Source organism: Electrophorus electricus, chromosome 3 (assembly GCF_041902795.1).
Source record: "Electrophorus electricus isolate QZ-2024a chromosome 3, ASM4190279v1, whole genome shotgun sequence".
Classification (NCBI taxonomy): Eukaryota; Metazoa; Chordata; class Actinopteri; order Gymnotiformes; family Gymnotidae; genus Electrophorus; species Electrophorus electricus.
This window is the reverse complement of record NC_137499.1, coordinates 30021970-30042030: the sequence shown is the minus strand read 5'-3', so window position 1 is coordinate 30042030 and position 20061 is coordinate 30021970. Positions and strand designations below refer to the sequence as shown.

The following is a 20061-nucleotide window of genomic DNA, read 5'->3' as shown; positions in this document are numbered from 1 at the left end:
ACAGTTGACCTCTTTCTAATATTCAATGCAGAATAACACAGAATCCAACTGTGGTACAACACGCTGACTTTAAAATGTGATGTCGGATGTGCCGTTTCTTTATAACCTCAACTGAAACTAAGCACTTTTTCCTTTTCCCAGTGCTGGAATGGGTGTTCATGTCTTTAGTGACATTTGCTTGAACAATCAACTGCAAGTGTTTTGAGTGTTATACAGTGCTCTACAGGTTTTTTTTAAAAAAAACCTGCTTTGGAGAAACGGAAGTCGACAGCATTAATTTATTCTTGGATGGGTCTGGTCAGTACTGTAACTTCATCAAGGACTGTGACTCTCTTTGTACCTGTTTATGTACATATGTAAATGTATGAAGCTGTGAAAAGCCACTACTTGAAACAAAAGTTGTTTTGTACGGAGTTAAAAATAAAATACTGCAGTAGGTAGCTATGCTTCATGTGCAGGTGTCTTTTGGGATGTTTTATTTCATGCATACAATTTGATTTCTGTGGTTTATGGCAGGTAACTGTATAGACATGGATTTTGACCTGTACTGGGTTCAAGAATGCTGTAACACTCATTTGGTTTTGGCTTTACCCAGTTCCATGTCCTTTTTTAATTGCTGTATTAAGCACCCTTGACATGACACCATCACCTACGAGCTTCTACATTTTTTAAGGTCTCTTCTAACCTTTTACACCACCACTGACTCACTGCAGGTCTCTGGCTTGCTTTTACTCTTCGATCTATCATTTTTAGCGTAAGACGATACAATCCTTCATGTGCAAAAAAAATTGTAATCGCTCATGCTCGTCGAGGGTTGTTGTCTGCGTTGTGGGATAAATCGATTTCGGTTATCGGTAACGTTTTAGTCCATTTGTCATGTGACCGCGACGGCCAGCCTTTTACTGTCACGTGACCACATTTGTTGACGATTGTGTTTGCAATAATGCCTGGACTTCACGGCTGCGGCTCGGCACGATGTCCTCAGCTCGTAGATGCTATTCCGATATAATTCACGGTTAACTTTCTTCTGAGCACCTAGGTACGCGGTCCGCATGAGTCTGCGGAGGAAGCTCACGTTTTAATGTCGCTGTCTTAAACGGAAGGTTTTTTACGAAGCCGATTGAAAGGACAGCTCATGAAGTTCATTCACCAGACCTCTGTTGTAAGGTAATACCTTGGTGGTGGCGTCTTTGTTCCGTACTGCGGGCGATTTCTTGCGCTAGGTATTTGACAAGAAGAGATTTTAAGCATGGATTTCATGCAGATAGTGTGTTTTGGTTTTTTTGTTTTTTTTACTTCACAATTCTGTATCTTTGTAATAAGAGCACTGATAGACGGATTGTACGTCCATTCGAGGCCCTTGGAATACTGGCGCTCGCGGTCTCTGGCAAGGGTGCCAATTTAGCGCTGAAATACGGAAATGTCGATCGTGGGAATGTGAGGAATATTTTACGTCTCACGGAAACGAATCAACTATTATTTTAAGCAGTTTTAAAACGTGGCTATCTTGATTGTGCGCACGACACAGAAACACAGATACAGAGGCCTATAGCAGCTAGTTTTTCTGTTCTCTGGTGACACAAAATACACATCGGTATTCCCAGATGTGTCCACTTGCAGATAAAGATTGTTATTTTATGTAGGTAGTTACGGAGACTCTGGCAAAAAAGCTGTTTGAGCCTCGATTAGCACCTAAAATTTGTAAAATATAGGCCTAAATTGATTTGTAGTTGCATGAATCAATTTTGATCCATGAATGACCTTCAGCCTAAGCAACCTCGCTAACTTTAGGATGCTGCAAAAACACTACGTGCATGACAAAAGAACTTGGGACTTTCACCAGTCTGCTTTTGTTTCTTTTTTCTGTCCTATCTATATCACTCACACATACACACATATACATACACACATACATATTTACACATACATACATACATATACACACACACACATACATACATATGGGATTTATACATGCTTTGCAGGAGATTGGAAGCATGGGAATTTGTTAGTTTGTAGACTGATTGATTAAGAGATCCATTTGTCATGGATCTGGAAGCCTCTGTGTGTGTGTGTGTGTGTGTCTGTGTGTGTGCGCCTGTGCGCTAACCAGCCATTTTATTAGACACGCCTACCTTTTACATAACTCTCTGGCAACTATATTATGCACACCTATCTTCTAAGTTTATTTTCTGGGTATACAATGCTGTCTAGCCATTCATTGCCATGCACAGCCATCCTCTACCCTGTTCAGGGCCATTAACATGATCAAAATTTTAGTGACGTCCATACTGTAGAAATGTCACTTAATTCACGTACAGTAATAAACCACAGTAATAAACCACACAAATGAATGTGCTTCTAAATATCTGGTTCTGCATGTTCCAGTCAATTTTATGTTTTTCACTACATCATTGCTGCCTTAGTTTCCCCATAATGTCCATAATGTACATCCAGTTCTTCAAACCGCTCTTGCTGCTTCAGCGTTTAAGCATGGGACAGGAAATCATGTAGGGCTGCCTGCTTTCTGTACTTTTTAAATTTCCCCTCATTTTATTCATGCATAAACTGTTATTTTTGCAAGAACAACTTTGACTGCTTTATTTTGCTTAAATGATTATTGCTCTTTAATACACTCAATAATTGAACTTTTAGTTATTAATTTATTTACCAATGTTTTCATCTGAAAGTACACACTGAAATGTACACTTAAAATGTATAGCTTCAAATTGGTTTTGTTGGTGCTATTCTCAGTTTACTCTATATCGACTACTATATAGTCGTGTTATTTAGCCTTTCAGTGTCTCTTTGTCTCACTCTCTCTGCAATTTTCTTTTGTGAGGTGATATCAGGCCTCAAAAAATGCTAAAGAAACAATTGTCTTGAAATTTAAGGTGTTGTGGAAGTTATTTCATTAATAACACATTTATTTGTATGGGTATTATTAACACTAGCTGACATCTCTTACAGTTCACCATCAGACTGAATAGACCAGTTTGCTTTTTTCCAGATCTAAATAATGGATATGGTTGTTTGAATATTAATGTTTGGAAAATGAATATGTTCTCACACAGTGCATGCTCAGAGAAGATCCTCAACAGCACCTTAGTGCGTGTCGTCTTTCGCAGTACTCCTCCTGAGGCCCGGTGACTTTATATGTAGTTTCCCAGATACTGAAAAGGAAGTGCATTGTGGGCTATCCTGGAAGACAAACCTCAGTGATACTGCTGACTGTATTTCTCCTTCTGTTTTTAGGTTGTGAAGTTGTAGTCATCTAAAATGGCTGTGTTGCGACAGTTTGGATTACTTCTCTGGAAGAACTACGTTCAGCAAGTGGGTGCCCCCTCACTTGTGTATAATGTGTATAATGTCTGTCTATGATGGTGAACAACAGAGTATTAAAGCTACACACATGTCTTTGTGAATGAATTCCTGTTCAGGTTGCACCAGTTTTTCATGTTTCTAGCTGCATGCTGGCCATGTGTATAGGTGGACTCTCTTTGATGGACTGCTTCTAAGTGGCTGATACTCATCTAAGAGATGCTTTCAGCTTTTTATTTATTTAAATTTAATTATTCTCTTTTATGGCTGCTTTGGCCCTGTGAGCATCTGGTCCTAGTGATGTTCTCACAAATAAGTGTTCCATCTTAAGTTTACACAGATCATAAACACTAAATACATGTGTGTGTATATAGACACTGCTAATGTTGCCGGGGTTGTCAGACCACATTTGAACAATACCTTTGTCCTGAGATTCTATTCAAATAGAATAGGCATTAAAATATAGATGAAGAACATAAGCATTTTCATACTGAGCAGCGACCCTTTTGGAACACAAATGCATACAATGCCTGTTATGGGCATACTGAATCCAAACACAGGCAGTGAGATGATGCTGAAAGAGCTCATTGCTTGTTCGATGCAAATCTGTTAAATCTATTGAAGGTGTTTTAGAAGGGCAGTTAATGCACTGCTCAGCTGGTAGGGAGCAAAGAGGATTTTTGTAGTCAAATAGCAGGTTTTAAAACCTCAGCCCTCTAACACCTCTGAAAAATATCGCAGTGGTCTCTTTTGCTTTGTCAGTTGTCTCTCTGAAGTACAGACCTTTCAAAGGCTTGTGACCAGCACAGGCTGAAATGTGTACATATTATACTTATACTGTAATGGCATGACATAGCAGTATATGTCTTTAAGGGCTTTTTCCAGCAAAGCATTGATTGTCTGTGTCCTGATCTTGTATGTCATAAACAGAAAAGAACAGAACGCCAGGGTAAGGGTTTAATAACAGGTTTAAAGATAACACACACACACACACACACATATATATGTATATAGCAGTAGCGCTATGCTCTTATTGTGACTTGCCCCCATTCATTTTAAAGGCACAATCAATATATGAGTGAGTCATAGAATCCTTCCTGAGCTCCCCCTGTGAATGCATGGTTCCTGTTTGGTCCACCTACTTAAGCTCTGTTGCCTGATCTTATACAATAACGTAGTAGTGTGAGAGGACTTGCTATTCCAGTTCCATCAGAAAGGGGTGAGTTGTTTGTCCTCACATCTCCTGCTGCTGCAGCTGTGGTTGCTAAGAAACCTGGCCCAGTGGAGGCAAGTCAGGAAACCCAGGAGTTTAATGGCATCGTGGTCAGTAATGTGAGTGTGATGTGCCTTCTGTCAGATTGGGCAAAAATGATTCATAGGTTTAAATGTCAGCATTTAGAATTAATAAGGGCACGTAAAAAGGACAAGTATTCCAGTACAAATTTATTTCTGTGGATGGATTCCACAGTATAGCCTGTTCCTTGGGAAGAACAGCCAAGTGAAATGATGCTAATGGTGATGAATTTTGGTATGTTCTGTGTAACCTAAGTAACCCCTTGCTTAAACTAGATGAACGCCACAATAATGATGTAGGACATAATATTTGTTTTCATAGCACAGCTGCTGAGTCTTAAGCATCTTTAAAAAGTGTAGCATAATGTGTTTCAGATCAGAACCATTCCCAGCTGGCTTTGCCACTTATCATGACTGGCCATGTCACTGCACCCCCAGGATCTTGTGTAGGATCTGTGCACCCCTACGGTCACTCCTAGAATCCCGTGTAGAACCTGTGCGTAGTTCTTCGCATAGGTTCTTTGAATGTCCTCATGGCAACTCCTAGGAAACCCATAATGCAGTTACATTTTCAAACAGTTTTGACTGGTCTAGCCAAAGGCGGAATCGTTCCTTTGCCTTTATATTATATGTGTAGAACAGCATTTGCATGGTTCACAGCAAGCTTACATAAAGATTTCTTTAATTACTGCCACTATTTGTGCATTTCGGTGAGTAATAAGATTTAGGGCATCAATGGGTTACACTGTTACTGGATGTAGAGCTGCTTATTTAATTTTTAAGATTGCACTTCTGTTCAGAATCAAACACCGATGTCTTTACCACCTTCTTTACCAGCAAATAGGATCTGGTTTAATTTTCCCAAACAGCCCGTAGCTGACAGAAAAGAGCGAGACACTAGAGGTGAAACTTGCGTGGAGCTTCAATAATGACTTTTTTCCTCCTGCTTCTGAATCACACCAGTGCAACATCTCCACCTCACCGTCCTGCACATTCTCTTTTTTTTTTTAATTTCCCACCGCCCGCAGAAGCGTCAGATCCTGGTCACGCTGGTGGAGATTGCCCTCCCCCTCCTTTTCTCTGCCATCCTCATCGTGTTGAGGCAGAAAGTGTCCTTCACCAACTACCCCAATGTCACGCACTATGAGAGCTTCTCGCTGGACGGTCCCCCCTTCCATCTCCCCATGGGTCTACAGCTAGCCTACGTGCCGGCCAACTCCAGCGTCGTCCGGCAGGTGGCCGAGGACGTGCAGCTCACCCTGGACAAGGGCTTCATCAGCGCGGGTAAGGCCACCACAGAAGAAGAGCCTTCGGGGCAGGATGCTGTGAAACCGGTTCGGTTCTGTCCCTGAAATGTCTAGGCCGGGTTGGCGTAGGGTTGTTCTGTGTGTAAGGTTTTTCAGGAAGAGGAGAATAAAACTAGTTTTTGTTCACTTGCTTGATCTTCTTTGGAAAGAGGGAATTTTGACAATGTAACCTTTTGCCACTGAAATTTGCATTACTGAAATTGTTTTGCCCTCTAAAACCAGTGATGTGTCAGTGAATAATGTACTGTGCTGATCTTTTGAACACATTGAACTGGGAAGTAGAGTTCTGTTTGCTTTAGCACAACTTGATAGCTTGATGGTTGACATCCATGACATCATGCATAATGACTGCATGGTGATGTGGCACCCCTTGACTGGAATTGATGTCCCTGCTATACTCCTGTCTGCCTAGAGACTCGGTTGTGTTCAGAATCCTGCCCAGAACCCGACACAGTAAAATGTCTTCTGTAATTCTTTAGGTTAATAATTGTTTGAACTCCTGTAAGAGGCAGAAGATAATGGAGCCTGGATGTGTGGTGAGTCACGCAGTGTGGATTTCTGTGTGCGGTTCCTGTTAGGCGTGGCCCCCTGCACTGCACGGACAATGCAGAGAAACCCCCGGCAGTGGCCCAAAGTCTGCTGCGGCACTAACAGCTGTGACGTGTGGAGAGAGTCGTGGAGGGACTGTCGATCATGGAGGGCCTATTAAAGTGTACAGCCTGCGCGTGGTGGCTTTTGCTCACAGTTACTGCTCAGCTAAGCCGTGTTTACTCACATTAGTCTTGCGTTAAAAGAGGAAGGACGAGTCGCACATTCCACGATGTTGCGTCCCAGTCTGTTCAGACAGAACACTGCCGGTCACAAGACAGTCAGGCAGGTTCCCCCTGGTGCAGACTACCGCTTAAGTAAACAGAAACCTTGCAAATCCACAGATAACATGGCATTTCTTTGTCATTTGTGTGCGGTTACAGCATGTGTGTGGAACTGGGAGCTCATACTTCCTGAGGTGTATCTGGGGTATTTTTCAGCATGTGCATGAGCCCAGTTCAGCCATATTCAGTCAGCGAGCATGTGGACTAGCTACCGAGCATGTCGGTGTGTAAATCCCAAATAAACGCAGCCTACAGCTGCTGCCAGTGTAACATGTTTACCCTGGTTCTACCAGGCACCTGAAGAGGGTCATGTCTCAGGTGCTCCTAGCACTTGCTCCAGGAAGATGATCAGGCAGTGTGACCTGTTTTTCCACTCTGTTTTTATCTCTGTCTTTTCGTCTCGGGGCTGCAGCCCAAGCAGACAACATTTATGTGATTTCAGCAGACTAAACCTTTCCGTGTGTGTGTGCGTTTGTGTGCGCTCGCCAGAGTCATGACCTGGCTAAATACCCATTGCTGCCTTGTCTGATATTTGCTTTCCTTTAAAATCTCCGTATAGCTGAAGAATTGCTAACAGCCGTGATACGGTTAACAGAGAGCTTCCAGTAATTAGAGGGCCTAGTAAATACTGAAAGGAATCTAATGAATAAAATGGTAGTTTTCTGATAGTGTATATTAGCAAGATGATTTGCAGTATCCTTCCTACATCGTGTGACCTTCTGAGTCTGAGCCTGAACTGAGCCTGTGCAGTGGAATCCAGGATGATGCTTATCATATGTGCAAAGGATGCATTTATGTTGGTTGTGTATTTAGGATGTTATTGTGATTTTGTATTGCATATTTTAATGTTGTGAGAAGTACTTCACACTAAGGACAGCTTTTGTTTTGGCACACAGTGACTTATAGTGAATTAGACATTCAGTCTCAGCATCGCATTCATAATGTTACTCAGCATGTTAACATTAAGGATGTAAAGTAATGTTAGCGTGTTCCTCAATTTTTGTTTAAATATTAAGACCATGCAAGACTGGGCACAAGAAAGAAACGTGAATTGGTGCTTGGGGATGAAGTTCCGCAAATGTGCTGTAGTCCACAGAACACATGTGATAGCCAAATAAACTCTGAACTGCCTTTCTAATGATTCAGATTTTTGCAGCTTTACCACTTCTTTTCAGGCTGTCTCCACTAAGTCGTATTCTTCATTTAATTCCCATGTTCCTGTCGTTCATCACCAGTGCGTGGATTCGAGACCGAGGAGTACTTTGAGGAATTTGTGAAGACAGACCCCGAATCGGGCAAGATCCTGGCGGCGGTGGTCTTTGAGCACTCCTTCAGCCACGACGACGAGCCTCTGCCCCTGCAGGTGAGACCTCGCGGTCACGCCACCAAAACATTAACTCCTTCTCCTGGGAAAGTTTCATTATACCTGTAGGACGTGTGTGTGTGTGTGTGTGTGTGTGTGTGTGTGTGTGTGTGTGTGTGTGTGTGTGTGAATTGTTTTAGGAGTGCAGTACTGTTGACATTCTTTTGCATGCATTATTCTCCTGACTGGGTCTGTACAGGTTCTACCTGTGTATCTTCTTCATGACCTCACTGTTCAGACTAAGTATGGTATGAAGCCTGGTATGAAATATAGACATGTACTGAGGCAGGAGGTCCCTACTTAAACAACAAGCACGCATACCACACATCTGTGTTTTTAATTTAAAATGCGTTTACTTGGTGGAGAAGTGTGTGGGTGACTAAAGGGTGAAAGGTGGCTAAAGCATGTTGAAGTGTGAAATCATTTATTTACTTATCTATCCGCTTTTGTAGCCAGTGATGGAGATTGAGTTTTTCTTGATTAGCTGTCCTGCTATGCTACTAATGTATTGCTTTCTATCAGCCCCTGTCTCCCAGTAAACCTGTTTTCCCTGTTCACAGACTCATTGCCTCTTTGTCTCTCCTTTGCTTCTCCCTGCAGGTGCACTATCACCTGCGTTTCACATATAGTCCCCGAAATGCTCCCCCCAAGGAGAAGTCAGAGCTCAACCCCAATAACGACCTGGACTGGCACACGGCCAGCTTGCTCCCGCTCTTCCAGCTGCCCGGACCTCGAGAGCAGCACGATCCCCATGGAGGCACCCCAGGTCTGTTGGCACTAGTGCACTGTGGGAAGTGTAGTCCTCTTTTCCTTTTTTCCTCTGCATGTATGAAGTGTTTGTGTTCCTGGGTAAAGACCTCCCAGCCCTTTACAATTAGCCTGAACAAACAAGAAACAGGCTGATATATACATATCGCACATGGCGAGATGATTGGTACTGCTTCCCAAAGAATGTCCACCCTTCTTCAGTGGTTCCCATGACCACACATGCTTTGCATGAATATGTGATGTAAGCCATAACTTTTTATGATGTATGACCTTTCATATTGCAGGCAGTTTTTTGATTAATCGACCTAGCCCATAAATGAATTTAGAAGGGGGCCATGAAGTCATGAAAAGGTCAGATGAATGTTGCTAGAAGCTAAATTTCAGTATGTTTCATATAAATGATAAAAGAAACAGGTACAGAAATGAATGTTAAGTATTAACTCATATAGGACATAGGAAGTGTGTATACATGATAGTAGTTTTGCCCTCTTGGATAACAGGGCCTTATGAAGAACAGTTGTTACCTCACTGCTTTAGGCAAAAAACAGTATCTAAACATCTGCACTTTTATAGAATGTTATGAATAAATGGAAAATGGAATGTGTGTGGGATACCCCCTGATGATACCCCTTGATGATACCCCCTGACTGCAACTCCTGTGGTGGTATCAGTTTAGTTTGGCTACACATGTAAACTGAAAGTGAGCAGAGGTAATGCAAACGCATCGTAGTCTATTTTTCTTTCATTATTTCTTAAATGATGTTTATTTATGACGATGGCCTTTATTTCCATAGCCTTTTCTGTACAGGGAAATCACGATAAAAACATTAAAAGCTTTGATCATTTGCTGCAGATCATTTGCTGAAAGATAATTGTCATTAGCAGCAACAACATTAGTATAACATTAGTAAGTACATGAAGTTAACCAGCTACGGTATATGTTTCTCGTATTGATAAATGAACAACTTGATGTCGGGCTATTTTCCATTATATCTGAAAACTGCAGGCTCCTTCATTGCCAGATTATACTATAATACAGAGCGTTCATAGTCTCATTAATTTTCTGTAGTTTTGAAAGTTTTGTTGATGCCACAGGACTTTGCTTCAAGCTGAATCTAGTCTCACCCCGAGTCCTTTCTTCAAGTTGAGAACCTAATGCTGTGATGAGGGTCCAGTTTATGACGAGCGAGTTTTTTATGCTAAAGCGCCGCCCCTTCCTGCCTCTGTGGAAAGGTTATTTCCGAGAGGGCTTCCTGATGGTGCAGCACGCTGTGGACCGGGCCATCATGAAGGCCTACAACAGGACGGCGGCTACCGCCCTCCTCACACAGACGCGAGTGGTGCTGTCGCGCTTCCCCTACCCCGCCTTCATCTACGACGTCTTCATCTTGGCCATCCAGAACCAGCTTCCTCTGCTGCTCGTGCTCAGCTTCACCTACACCTCCCTCAACATCGTTCGCGCCGTGGTGCAGGAGAAAGAGAAGAAACTGAAGGTGTGTGCGTGTGGTGTGTGTGCCAGTGACATGCGTTGTACTGTGTACTTTAAAGGGAGGTGGAGTTTCTAAACTGTTGGTTTTTCTTCCAGGAATACATGAGAATGATGGGTCTCAGTAACTGGCTGCACTGGAGTGCCTGGTTCCTCATGTTCTTTCTCTTCCTCTCCATCTCCATCTTCTTCGTCACCTTGCTCTTCTGTGTCAGGGTGAGTAGCCCCAAGTTTCATTTGCTCCCAGTGGCATCAATAAGGTACTCGGTGTCAGGAGAACTGTTGAGATGCTTTCCTTGCACTGAAGACTAAATCACAACTCCTGGAGGTTCCAGAAAAGGGCACAGTTTAGACCTTGCTCTAACAAAATTCCTTTTTTTTTTTTTTTTTTTACAATTATCTACATGATTGGAATCATACACACTAATAAAGTTGAAATAAAACAAGTAAAGCATTATGTCCCTTTATAACTGCAGTTTGATATCTATGCTTGATATAATTGTGTAACAAATGCTTTGTATCTTAAAGGTGAGTCCCAATGGCGCTGTCCTGACCTACAGTGACCCCACGCTGGTGTTCATCTTCCTGCTGGTCTTTGCCATGGCAACCATCAGCTTCAGCTTCATGATCAGCTCCTTCTTCTCCCGCGGTAACTGCCCCAGCACCCTCTAACTCAGCAAGTTGCACTATGGTTTGGGTTGGGTAGTCGGCTGTCTCCGCTAATCTTAACCCTTGAGCTGCACAAGAGCGCACCAGGACCCAGTTTACATTAGCCAAATACTTCAGACAAGCCTTGTTGCTTCTCTGTGGCCGTGCTTCACTTTCTCCTCAGGTCCAGTCCATCACCTGACCTTGGTTATGCTTAGGCTTTATCATTAATGAAATGGCAAGAACCTAAAAGCTATGCGATTACAACAGATTCACCTGGAACAAGGATGTGCGATTAAGCAATGAAGAAGACAACAGGATACAGAGATTATAGGAGACTTGGACACGTTTGATCAAATGGGTGAGAAAACGCAGGCTTTAGTGCAGTGGGGACCGTGAGTGTTCTAAGACACTGGTTGCGAGGAGACACAATCGATTTGCCTTCGTCTGCACCCTGGTGTGGCTTATTTTACATCTGACAAGGAAGAGGTGTTTTCATCTTTATTGTTAGTAAGGGCCGGTGTTGCCGGAGCAGTGCTAGACATTAGTTCATTCATAACTGTGGAAAATTGGATGTCAGTTCTAATGGAAATTTCAGAATGCTGGGAAAGCGTATTCTCTTATTGGCTGTGCACACACGTCTCACACCCATACCCACCCACCCACGCCGGCCGGGCGAACACAATCCATTTAGTGTGGCGAGTGTCCTTGTGCTTAGAACCATGCGCACATCTCAAGCAGCTAATAGTGCATCCCTCATTAGTGAGAACGATGGCTGTGGCAGGGAAACGCATTCAAGCACACACTTGGTTACTATGGAAATAACAAAAGGAAAGTAATTTGTGACTTGCCATTGGTGCTTTTCTTGCCACCAAAACATGCTTTCTTCACTGAACCCTGTTTCACACTCTGCAATTATCCTTCACTCCTCTCCAATCACTGAGACAAAGAAAGCTAGATTAAAATCACCATTACTGGCCTGTGAGGTTGGTTCATCACTCGGAAGAAAAGTGTTATCCACATTCTGTTGAACAGGTTCAGCTTTTAAAAGGCTAAAATGGCCTTTAAGGTCAGTTTTGTCCCAGCCATGATAGGCACTTGTAGTTCAGTAACCTTCTCAGATGTTGTTTTAAGGGGCCGGCACACCTGCTTTTAGAAAGGGGCGATAAGGACGCATCAGGTTCCTGATATGCAGAACTTGATCCTTGCTCCTTATGGGAGAGAATAAGAGGGAGAAGAGGCCGGCTCCTGCCTGGTCATTCTCTCCCTCTCTCTCTCCCTCTCCCTCTCTCCCCCCTCTCTCTCTCTCTCCCTCTCCCTCTCTCTCTCTCTCTCCCCCTCTCTCTCTCCCCCTCTCTCCCCCCCCCTCTCTCTCTCTCTCTCTCTCTCTCTCTCTCTCTCTCTCTCTCTCTCTCTCTCTCTCTCCCTCTCCCCCTCTCTCTCTCCCCCTCTCTCTCCCCCTCTCTCTCTCCCCCCCCCTCTCTCTCCCCTTCCCACTGACGGCTAGGCGAACGAGGACCTGTTGAGGTGAATACTTGATGATGAAAGCTCTGCCTGAGCACAGGTGGTCAGGAGTAAGAGGGGTCTGCTTGCACTGTCATCAGGTCTAGGAGCACTAATCAGAAGTCTGGAGCACTGAGGCAGGTGTAGCCCACACTCGGGGCCAAAGGTTGTTTTAGTGACTCTTGAAAATGTAAAGGTTTTGTTTTTTTTGCTTTGCTTTTAAAGGAATACTGCACCCAGAAAATAATGTCATGGCTAATAGCAGCCTGAGAGGGCTAGTTATTGTGGGAGATTTGCATGAGCAGCTGCTCAGTCATTCTCACTGATAGGATGTCAGTGTGACAAATTACAGAACAAAACGAGACCTGGGTGAGGGGATGTGTTTTAAGGTTGTCCTAGCTGCTTTTAAGTGCTGGCCCAGATTTGTCTCTTGCTGGCTGTTTTAGTGAAACAGAACAAAGCAACTTCAAACTCGACAGGCTACTTGGCCAGAAAGCGAGTCTTGGGGCTAAATGAAACACCTTTGTGCTCTGCTCTCGCCTCCTTGTCCACTGGTGAGGATGAACAGGAGCTGGAAGCACACATGAATCCGTGAGCACCTGCTGTCTCTGTGCTCTCTCTTTCAAGATTGAGCAGCAGATTGCTAGAAGCTTCGCAGAATCGTTTTTGTCCTTTTCCTTTTGTGTGTGGAATTAAAAAAAAATAACCCAACGTGTCCGTGTTCCTTCCTTTGCTGAGCACAAAGCCTTGCTCCTCTTTTTCCAGGTTTTCCTCTTATTATTATTCCTCTGCGTCTGGGTGTACTTTTGCCTGCCTCCATGATGAGTTGGGGGTTTGGGTTGGGTACACACAGCTGCTGCAGGGTGTAGGGGTGGACAGGTAAGAGGCACTAGTGACTTGTTTACACCTCGTGCACCTGCTGTGCGTCATGGCTACCCTTTAGTCACCTTTCATTTAGTGTGTCTGTTTGTGGGGTCTGTGTGTAGGTGTGTATCCCTTCCTTTCAAACACTTTCATATAATGAAATGCACTGAATCGATAGGTAGAGGGCTTCTCACGTTGACCTTTTACTTGTCACTGAACATGTTAAAAATATTTTTGCAAAGTTCCAAGGCTCAGTGGAGTTTTCCTTACCTTGGACCTTGGTTCTCTCTCTCTCTCTCTCTGTCCTCTCTCTCTCTCTCTCTCTCTCCTCTCTCTCTCTCTCTCTCTCCTCTCTCTCTCTCTCTCTCTCTCTCACACACACACACACACACACAGCTAACGTCGCAGCAGCAGCAGGCGGCTTCATTTACTTCTTCAGCTACCTGCCGTACCTCTTCCTCTGGCCACGCTATGACCTCCTGTCCCACTCCCAGAAAGTGTCTGCCTGCCTCATCTCCAACGTGGCCATGGCTATGGGAGCGCAGCTCATCGGCATGTTTGAGGGCAAAGGTTGGCTGTTTATTGACCTTTACACCCCTACAAAGTCATCCTTTTGTGTAGTCTTTGGATTTTGTTTTTGAGAGATGACCTTAAAAGCGGCCCGCCATCCTCCCGTGCCATGATTTCTTGTCAGGGGTAGGGATACAATGGAGCAACCTTTTTGAGGCGGTTACCGTGGACGACGACTTCTCGCTGGCTCAGGTTCTGGCGCTACTGCTGTTAGATGCCTTGCTGTACAGCCTGGTGACCTGGTACGTGGAGGCCGTCTTCCCCGGCGAGTACGGCGTGCCCCGGCCATGGTACTTTTTTGTGCTGGTAGGTCGTGTGCACGTTGCACGTATACAGTCATGTGATTGGTCTGAAAAAGTAATTAGTTAACTCCAGCAAATCTCTGATCCAAGAACAGCCCTTTGTTAGCTAACAGTCTGCTAGTTGTAATTCCAGAATACCCCCTGCAGTGCAGCACAGTGCCGCTATGACTCCAGAACCCCGACTAGCAATGACATGCAAATTTAAGAGACATTTTAACATTCAAATGAAACACTGATTTTGACTTTCAAATGAAACGCTGAACAGGGAACCTTGTTTTGTTACTGGTTGGTGTTAATGGAATGATTTAAGGTCTGTGTTAATTACCTTAAAGTTATTGCTGCTCATACACTTGCTGAGGCCCATTGAGTAGCAGTATGTCATCCTTTACATCAGCCTAAGAACAGCATACATTGCGTTCAGAGGCAGATGTTTGTCTGGGTCAGGCACTGATGCATGTCAAGTATGTTCTGAAAGGTGTGACGCTTGCCTGTGTCTCACACAGCCCTCATACTGGTGCAGCAGCCCGCGGGTCGCCCTGCTGAAGGAGAAGGAGGAAGAGGAGGATGCAGAGAAGGCGCTGAAGGGCGAGTTCATCGAAGAGGAGCCATCTGGACTGGTCTCTGGGGTCAAAATCAAGCACTTGTCCAAGGTACCATGGAACACGAAGTGGGTGTCATAACCTACTTTTGAATATTTCTGCTCAGAGGGAAGCTGGTGATGGCAATAGATTCCTTACATTAGGCCAGCCTCTAGAGGTTTGTGGAACCAGACCAACGGTGGCAAAAGTAATTAAACTACCCCACCCCACAGGTTTTCAGAGTGGGCAACAAGACGAAAGAGGCAGTGAAGGATCTCACTGTGAACATGTTTGAGGGCCAGATCACTGTGCTGCTGGGACACAATGGAGCTGGGAAAACCACTACGCTGTCTATGCTGACTGGTACGGTGCTGCACAAATTAGCCTTAGTGAGCACTGTTGGAGAGCTCCTTCTCCAAACCTCACAAACGCAGCTGTGTGTCAGGCCGTCACTAGTGGAGCAAAGCTCACTGTTGTCTGGCGTGACCGATGGCTGTCCCTGCGCGACCCACATCTTTCTCCCGCCCCTTTTCTACCAGGCTTGTTTCCTCCCAGCGGTGGGCGGGCCTACATCAACGGCTACGACATCTGCCAGGACATGGCCCTGATCCGTCGCAGCCTGGGCCTGTGCCCCCAGCACGACGTGCTCTTCGACAACCTCACTGTCCGAGAGCACCTGCTCTTCTACACCCAGGTAGCGCCCCCTACAGGCCTCTGCATAGAGACCCCCGATTGCACAACCCATCTAATCCCATCTAATGTTTATAACCCTTTAGCGTCCTCTTTTACTGTCTTTTCTCTGCTCCTTCTGATGCCTGCCTACTCCCCCTCCCCACCCTCGTTCTTGCAGCTGAAGGGCTACCCCCGTGAGAAGATTCCGGATGAGGTGGATCGGATCATCCGAATTCTAAACCTTGAGGACAAGACGAATGCGCGGTCCAAGACCCTTTCCGGTGGCATGAAGCGGAAGCTTTCGATCGGGATCGCCCTCATCGGAGACTCTAAGGTCAGCCGCCCCTCATCGACACGAGGAACGGTCATGTGCCTCTTTTCTGCCTTTGTTCAGTGAGAACAGTGGACTGTTTAACTCGCCATCTCGCTAAAGTTTGAACCAGCTTTAGGAACATGGGATTGCTTCTGGGTGACCAGATGTTTTTGTAGTTCAAATTCCTATCGATCTGTTTGGTACGAACGTAATCTCCCCTCTGCGTAGTGCACTCACATAATTGATTTGGGTTGGTCAGGATATCAATGTCCTGTCCCCCCATAATGAATGTGGTTACACATCACTGAAAATGCAATGTTGTTTGCCAGACTGTGAAATACATAATGAAGTAAACATCTATGTATGACACGCTTTGGATTTAATTAATAAGTGTTTTGGAGGGGGCAGGTCTATGTACCCAAGGAAAGGCAGCAGGACATAAATTAATCATCTTTATTAACATTTTTCTTAAGTGAAGTGATTGCTCTTACTGATGATTCATAGGCCCATTTCAATTTTGTATCGTATGAATATACAATGTTTGAGCTTTATCATGAAGTTTTCATTTTTAATTGCGAGGAAGGAGCTCACAATCTTATAAGTATTGTTTGAGTATTTGTTTTTTTTATTGAAAGGTATTTCAGTTATTTGTGAATATAACAACACATTGGTTACTATGAAGTACTTTGGGAGATTTCATTGATTCTGCAATCAGTGTAAGAGTGAATTTGCAAATTACAGATTGCAAATGTACATACATGGCAGTTTAGAACCATGCACCATGCTCATTTTTAGTCTGTATGAACTGTAGTGGACGTGGCTGATGGCTTACGGCCAAAGTTCCAATTTCTCACATCCAACCAACTTAATTTTGAAACTAACAAACTTCCTTAGTCTGAGCAGAATGTGTTATTTCTCTTAGTTGTTGTGATTTTTAAAACAAATCTTTTGCGACACCTCTAAATCCCGCATTGCATTTGGCACGTTATTTAAGATTATTTACAGTTATTCCTGATCATAGCCCATGAAAACAGGGCTGGCCCTTAACCTTAACAAAACCGAAGATGGCCTTTGTGCTGTGGTAGGTGGTGATGCTGGATGAGCCCACATCAGGTATGGACCCGTCGGCCCGCCGTGCCACCTGGGACCTGCTGCAGGGTGAGAAGCGTGGCCGCACCATCCTGCTTACCACGCACTTCATGGACGAGGCCGACCTGCTGGGCGACCGCATCGCCATCATGGCGGGCGGTGAGCTGCAGTGCTGCGGTTCGCCCCTCTTCCTCAAGAACAAATACGGTACGCCCGCGTCCGCACGCCTGCAGGGAAAGGCCCTCCGTGCCTAAAAAGCCTGGGGCGTTTCCTTGCTGAAAAATGTCCCCTGCCATTTGATTTACTCGTGTCTCTCAGGTGCTGGCTACCACATGGTGATAGTGAAGGATGCACTGTGCAATGTATCGGCGATCACCCACCTGGTGCACATGTACGTCCCCAAAGCCACCCTGGAGAGCAGCGCTGGGGCTGAACTCTCCTACATCCTACCCAAGGAGAGCACCAGCCGGTAAGACCACGCTCCATGAGCAAGAGAAGTAATCAAGCCCGTCTGGCATCCTGCTGTAGACATGACGCTGACAGTGGTTAGACAGTCAGCACTCTCTCAAGCAGTACAAATGCAAACATCTACTCTAACACACACCACTCGCACAGCACGTGGGTTACAGAACCCAGAAGATGCAGCACAGGGCAAGTAGACCTGCTCTCCAAGAATGCACCTCTTCAGAGCAGAAGCAGAATTTCTTCGGTACTGAAAGCAAATTCTCTTGAGGTTAATATGAATAACATTTGTGTTAATGTTGCATACGACATATTGACAAGTAAATGTAGATCACATAGACACCAGGAAGTATACAGGCTGATTCAGTTTGTCATTGGTATTGAGCCATGTAGGGCATTCTAGTAGGAATTTAGACCGCTCTCATTTAGAAAGCATCACATCAGCTCAGTTTAATTTTTAGTATAATTGAACTTGCAGTGCTATTAGTGTTAAATGCAATAGCAAGAATCTGTATATTGCTTTTTACTAAAGCTCACTTAAGAATATCTAGGGCCAGTTTCCTGGACAGTGCTGAACAACCACTGATTTTAATTTTGATTTAATCTAGACTGTCTTATTCTGTGTCTGGGAAACGGTATTCATAGTCTAATAACATAGCTGCTTGCAGTCACAACATTCCCATGTATTACTCAGCAAAACCTCTAAAATTTTTTACCTCTGACCTAGCCAAAACAATGCAGCAAAACATTATTCTGGTTAACAGTAGATTTTTTTAAAAGCTGTTTCAGGGCCAGTTGATTTAAAGGAACTCATTGATCTCGAGGAAATGCTCATCTACTCCTTAGAGACACACTTCTCACTGTCTCTCAATCAATAAGTCTGTTCTCCAAACTTTTCCAATGTCTTGCACCAGCCAGTGAGCTGTAGCTACTGCCTCGAAGATATAGCTAGCGCAATATGATATTTGGGTGTTTTAAATATCACATTCACATTATCTTGCCTTACCCACTGATACTTCATTACATAATAATCTTATCACAACATTACCTAAAATGAGGGATACCAGCTCCTGGGACCAGTGCAATTCATATTGTTTGATTTTCTTTCTGATTGTTTTTGTGATCTATAGTTATGTTAGAATATATTGTGATTTTATTCATTTGATTGCTATACCCTTACACTTCTGCTCTGTCCTTGCAGATTTGAGCTCCTGTTTGCTGAGCTTGAGATGAACAGAGAGGAGTTGGGCATTGCAAGCTATGGAGCCTCGGTTACCACCATGGAAGAGGTTTTCCTTAGGTAATTAGATGAGCCGAACTATGTCATACTCACATGTAGATAAAGAATGTAATAATCGCTGAGAAGAGATTTTGTTTCCCACTTTGTTGTGTAAGATTTACCGGCAAAGACCCCTTTTTTATAGGTCATGTGTGGCTTTTTTTTTCCTAGTTCCATTATCAGTTTTTTCTAGTTCCAGCAGTAATAGTCAGTCTCAGTTGTTGAATTGCACAGCACTGAATTAAGTGCCCTTGCTACCATCTTCATTCAATCAATAGCTTTTTCCCAGAATCCTTCTGAAACTTCTGTAGATACAAAATGGGCTTTATACTTGGTTCTTTGATATTCAAGTCCATATTCTAGGTCAGCCTGGATCTCAAAGGGCCGAAATGACCGAATCAAGTTTTTCTGTTCACTTACCAAGTTTCTTGGTCCATTGCAAAGTCTTCAAAAGCCTCTTATTTTTTGTGGTTAAGTTGGTGGTGACTATGTTGCATATCTCTGCATCTATATTTCTGCATGAATGACTCTATAATGCAGTCTTCATAAAAATAAATAAAACAAACACAGACATTTCATAATGTTCAAGGAGGTATTTTGGCACTTTTCTTTATACAAAACTTTTAGTTCGCGTTTAAGGTAATCGAAAATACAAAATTTCCTGTTTGACCTCTGTGTTTTGTCATAATGCATGACCTCTGAGTTGTGACACACAGGCACCCTGCAATGCTATTGTTGAATTTCCTAATAGTGCATAAAATTCATCAATCCATTAGGCAGTAAATCAGCTATTAAAGCCAGAGCACTGTACTCCCTCCACCATGTTTCACAGCGGAGATGAGGTTTCTATGGGCACGCAGTGTTTTGATTTGTTCAAAATGTATTTCTGTACAAATATACAAAGCAGTTAAATTTTTGGCTCACAGGTCCACAAGGCATTCTTTGAAAAGAGTTGTGTAACATCCTCTCAGAAATCTTTCCTTTCTTGTAAATTTTTCTTCTGAGATCCTCTGAAACCTCTTTTGATGGGGCCATATGATAATTATACAATGTTCTCAGAAGGTTCTCAGAATTTTCTTGTGAAGAGCAGGTAACCAGAATTGTGATTGTTTGTTTTTTAAGGCGGGGCGGTTCAAATACCTGATCTGACTGAAATACCTGACTTGAATTACACTCTTACTTTACAGCTTGATATCTGAGTTCACATCTGTCTATTTCTTAGCAATGATATGCTAGTGTAGAATTTTGTTCTTGTTGTTTTTGTTCTTTCTTTAATATTATGACTTTGATTAAGATCAGATAACATAAGAAGAATCAAGGCAATTCTAATGAGTTCACAGAGATTTTTCTCTCCTGTATTGGCCACACAAT

The 20061-nt window shown here is 43.7% G+C and overlaps 1 protein-coding gene across 2 annotated transcripts in view; it reads left to right on the top strand.

Annotated features, from left to right (window-relative positions):
• The first annotated feature begins 939 nt into the window (after positions 1-939).
• abca3b (ATP-binding cassette, sub-family A (ABC1), member 3b) overlaps positions 940-20061 on the top strand; it is a 28686-nt gene continuing 9564 nt past the window's right edge. The window contains exons 1-17 of one of the 2 annotated variants that reach the window (XM_027009155.3): positions 940-1167; positions 3256-3333; positions 5643-5898; positions 8029-8156; positions 8757-8922; positions 10158-10417; positions 10510-10626; positions 10939-11059; positions 13822-13995; positions 14120-14301; positions 14801-14947; positions 15109-15238; positions 15415-15569; positions 15726-15881; positions 16946-17156; positions 17268-17418; positions 18613-18711. In XM_027009155.3, coding sequence (XP_026864956.3) covers positions 3280-3333; positions 5643-5898; positions 8029-8156; positions 8757-8922; positions 10158-10417; positions 10510-10626; positions 10939-11059; positions 13822-13995; positions 14120-14301; positions 14801-14947; positions 15109-15238; positions 15415-15569; positions 15726-15881; positions 16946-17156; positions 17268-17418; positions 18613-18711 — 2507 coding nt within the window. In that variant the 5' untranslated portion in view covers positions 940-1167; positions 3256-3279. The remainder of the gene's footprint in view (positions 1168-3255; positions 3334-5642; positions 5899-8028; positions 8157-8756; positions 8923-10157; positions 10418-10509; positions 10627-10938; positions 11060-13821; positions 13996-14119; positions 14302-14800; positions 14948-15108; positions 15239-15414; positions 15570-15725; positions 15882-16945; positions 17157-17267; positions 17419-18612; positions 18712-20061) is intronic. The other variant, XM_081710999.1, reaches the window with a different exon arrangement.